The 2961-nt window shown below is 37.8% G+C and overlaps 1 protein-coding gene across 1 annotated transcript; it reads right to left on the bottom strand.

Annotated features, from left to right (window-relative positions):
* Nucleotides 1-365: 365 nt before the first annotated feature.
* LOC124889685 lies at nucleotides 366-1451 on the bottom strand. The gene has a single exon (XM_047401669.1). It carries the CDS (start codon nucleotides 1449-1451, stop codon nucleotides 366-368), a length of 1086 nt encoding a protein of 361 aa, XP_047257625.1.
* Between the last annotated feature and the right edge of the window lie 1510 nt (nucleotides 1452-2961).

Below are 2961 nucleotides of genomic sequence, written 5' to 3'. Positions count from 1 at the left end.
ACTCTGGAAAGACAACGTTAATAGCTTCCGAGTATGTGAGGAGGTAAGTTTCAGCTTTATAAATTGGTGAAGAGTACTCGTAAATGGAGTTACCATAACCTACATCATCGTTATACTTTGATCACAAAGCTGCCATTGCATGTTCGCATGGTATTTTCACTAAGTCAAATTTCTGATAAGAACAACTCCTCTCCAAGAGATTAACCTTAGCAGTAACACTGTCGTTGAATATCGTGAATTGGTCAAGACTCCCATTTGTATTAGTCACATACAAGGAGTCGCTCACACTCTTATTATTCCTTAGGATTTTTTCAGCACAAGGCAAAAATTTATTGTTATTACCATCGACAAAGGCATGCCGCTCCCTAAAATTTTTCACCAAATTTTTTGACAATTAAATTGAATATGTGCGACACGGGGTACTCCAGTTCATCCATCAACACCGAGTTGAGCGAATCGGCGATATTTGTGGTCATCACATCGTACCTATTACCCGGGAAGTATGCTCTACTCCATTTCTCAAAACCAAGCATATTTTCAAGGATATGTGCTGCCTCGGGGTAATTATTCTTCAATTCTGCAAAATGCTCGCTAAACTCATCAACAATATTAGCCTTTGCCGCGGCATAAAGCAAATAAAGATGTTCTCCACAATGTTGATTTACATGAAGATAGTCAGCGAGGTTCCTCATGCAATGTCCATGATGTGCATAACTGTAAACACGGAAGAAAGCATTGGCAATGCTAATGTGCCTATTAGAGATGATACATAGATCTGGTTCATCTTCTACTATAGACTTTAACTTCTCAAAGAAAAAGGTCCAAGAAACATCGTTCTCCTTATCCACGACATAAAAAGCAATTAGAAAGATATGATTTTTGATATCCTGTGCAACGGCACTCACCAACACATCCCCGTACTTTCCATACAAATGTGTTCCATCTACGGTAATTACCTTTCTCATGTGGGCATATCTATGTATGCAAGCTCCGAATACTAAGAAGTAGTAAATGAACGATTCATCCATCAGGTTTACCATGATAGAGTAAGAAGACCCGGGATTTAATAATTCCACCATATGGGAAAAAGCTGGCAAGCAAGAATATCCGTGCTTCGGTGTCCCGTGAATGATGTTCTTCACAATTATATTACCTTTCCAACACATCCAATAGCTTGTGTTGCAATGCATCTCCTTCAACACAATTCTTTGAATTTCTCTTATGCTTGGACCCTTACTATTTTGAAAATGATTTACGAATAGTGAAGCAATTAATTCGGAGGGGATTCTCGTATGCCTGCGGGTGGCGTGTTCAACACCGCATGTGTGCAACCCGACATACTTGTATATGCAAAAGTTTTCTGAGGTTTCGTACTTCCTTGCCCGCAACAACCAGCCACAACCACGAGATAAGTATTTTGCCTTCAAGAATTTGGTGCATCTCTTATCCATAGAATAATCAAAAGACTGTCTCAGCGCTGCTGCGTCTAGTAGTATTTTCAACTTTTTCTTGCCGGCGAATATTTGATCACAATAGAAATTAGTTTTGTCAATTAAGGAATGTCCTAGTTGTAATCCCGTTTCATAGTCTTCGTCATCATCTTACGAGTCCGATAAAGAGTCTTCCATATGCATAGAATCATCTTCCATATTAATTGGTTGATCGTCATTGTTCTCGTAATAATTCAAATCGTCTTCAACTGTCGGGCACCGAGGTGGGGGTGCTGATGAATTCAGCGGTCCTTCAAATGACCTCTCAACTACATTTATCTTCAAAATAGACATAAATCCATCTGCATCAACATCCATCATATACATCAGCACACTTACATCATTATTTATGATCGTAGGATTCACCTTTTCCCTCGAATGTATTAGTTAACTAATGACCACGTCGCTCGTCGCACAATCTAGATCCCTGCTCTGCATTACGCTTGCAACCAATTCGTTGTATGAACTATTGCGGACAATAATAGGCAGTGTCACCTTGGTAAAAGATCCCCATTTTCAACATTTGGGAGTCTCTGCCCATTCTCCCATGAAATCATCAAAAACTAGAATAAATTCTGCACTAGACATCCTAGACTTATGCTTTGGTTGACGGTTGATTATGCTTATGGTCTAGGTCAAGATATATGTACGATCGATAACTGACAATGAGTGGTCGATGACTGGTCAAGTATCCGTACGAAAACCTTGAAATTGTAAATATTGCTTATAATAAATGATCGTTGAGTTTATGGAATACAGAAATGAGTTTGTAGTCGCCTGAGCTACTGTAATGTAGTTTCTAAAGTGGTTTTGAGTAATGTGAATGATTTAAAGTTTTTTTAACAATGGTGGAAATTGTGTTTGAGAAGATAACAAACAAATGAGGTAACAATGGATGCAATGGACGAGCTTATGATGTTTGTGGACTAATTTATAGATGATCGCCAGAAAATAATGCCAAAAAAATGGCCGGAATCGAAGCTTTTTGGAGGGAAAAATAACCACCTTCTATGTTTAGCTTTTGGAATTTTTTTTTAATATTTTGGAAACCTAGATATTTTTGTATATATAATGGTGGATGATGGAGTGAGTTGAAGTGTATTACTAGGAACTTGTGGGTGAATTTATTAAGTTGGAAATATTGGGTTAAAGTGAATTATTATAAAACTTGTGGGTGAAGTTGTTAAGTTGAAAAGTTAGTGGTGATGTGAAATTAAGTAGGTATATGACCAATTATTTCAAACTTGTGTCTATTTGGCAAAATAGTTTTCAAAATGGACATTTTGGGAGCAAACCCCGACTTTGTTTATGATGTCCATATCTATATGTAGAGGATTACCCATTGCTAAAGCCAAAGTGAACTAGGCTTCCTTCACAAAACGATTGGTCAACTTGGAAACAGAAATCTAGGCCATGGCCTGTGTGTGGTTTCTTTATTGAATTTAAAAGTAGAGTCATATATGAGAGGGCA

Source organism: Capsicum annuum, chromosome 12, assembly GCF_002878395.1.
Source record: "Capsicum annuum cultivar UCD-10X-F1 chromosome 12, UCD10Xv1.1, whole genome shotgun sequence".
Classification (NCBI taxonomy): domain Eukaryota; kingdom Viridiplantae; phylum Streptophyta; class Magnoliopsida; order Solanales; family Solanaceae; genus Capsicum; species Capsicum annuum.
The sequence above is the reverse complement of the archived record's forward strand: the minus strand, read 5'-3'. Positions and strand labels throughout refer to the sequence as shown.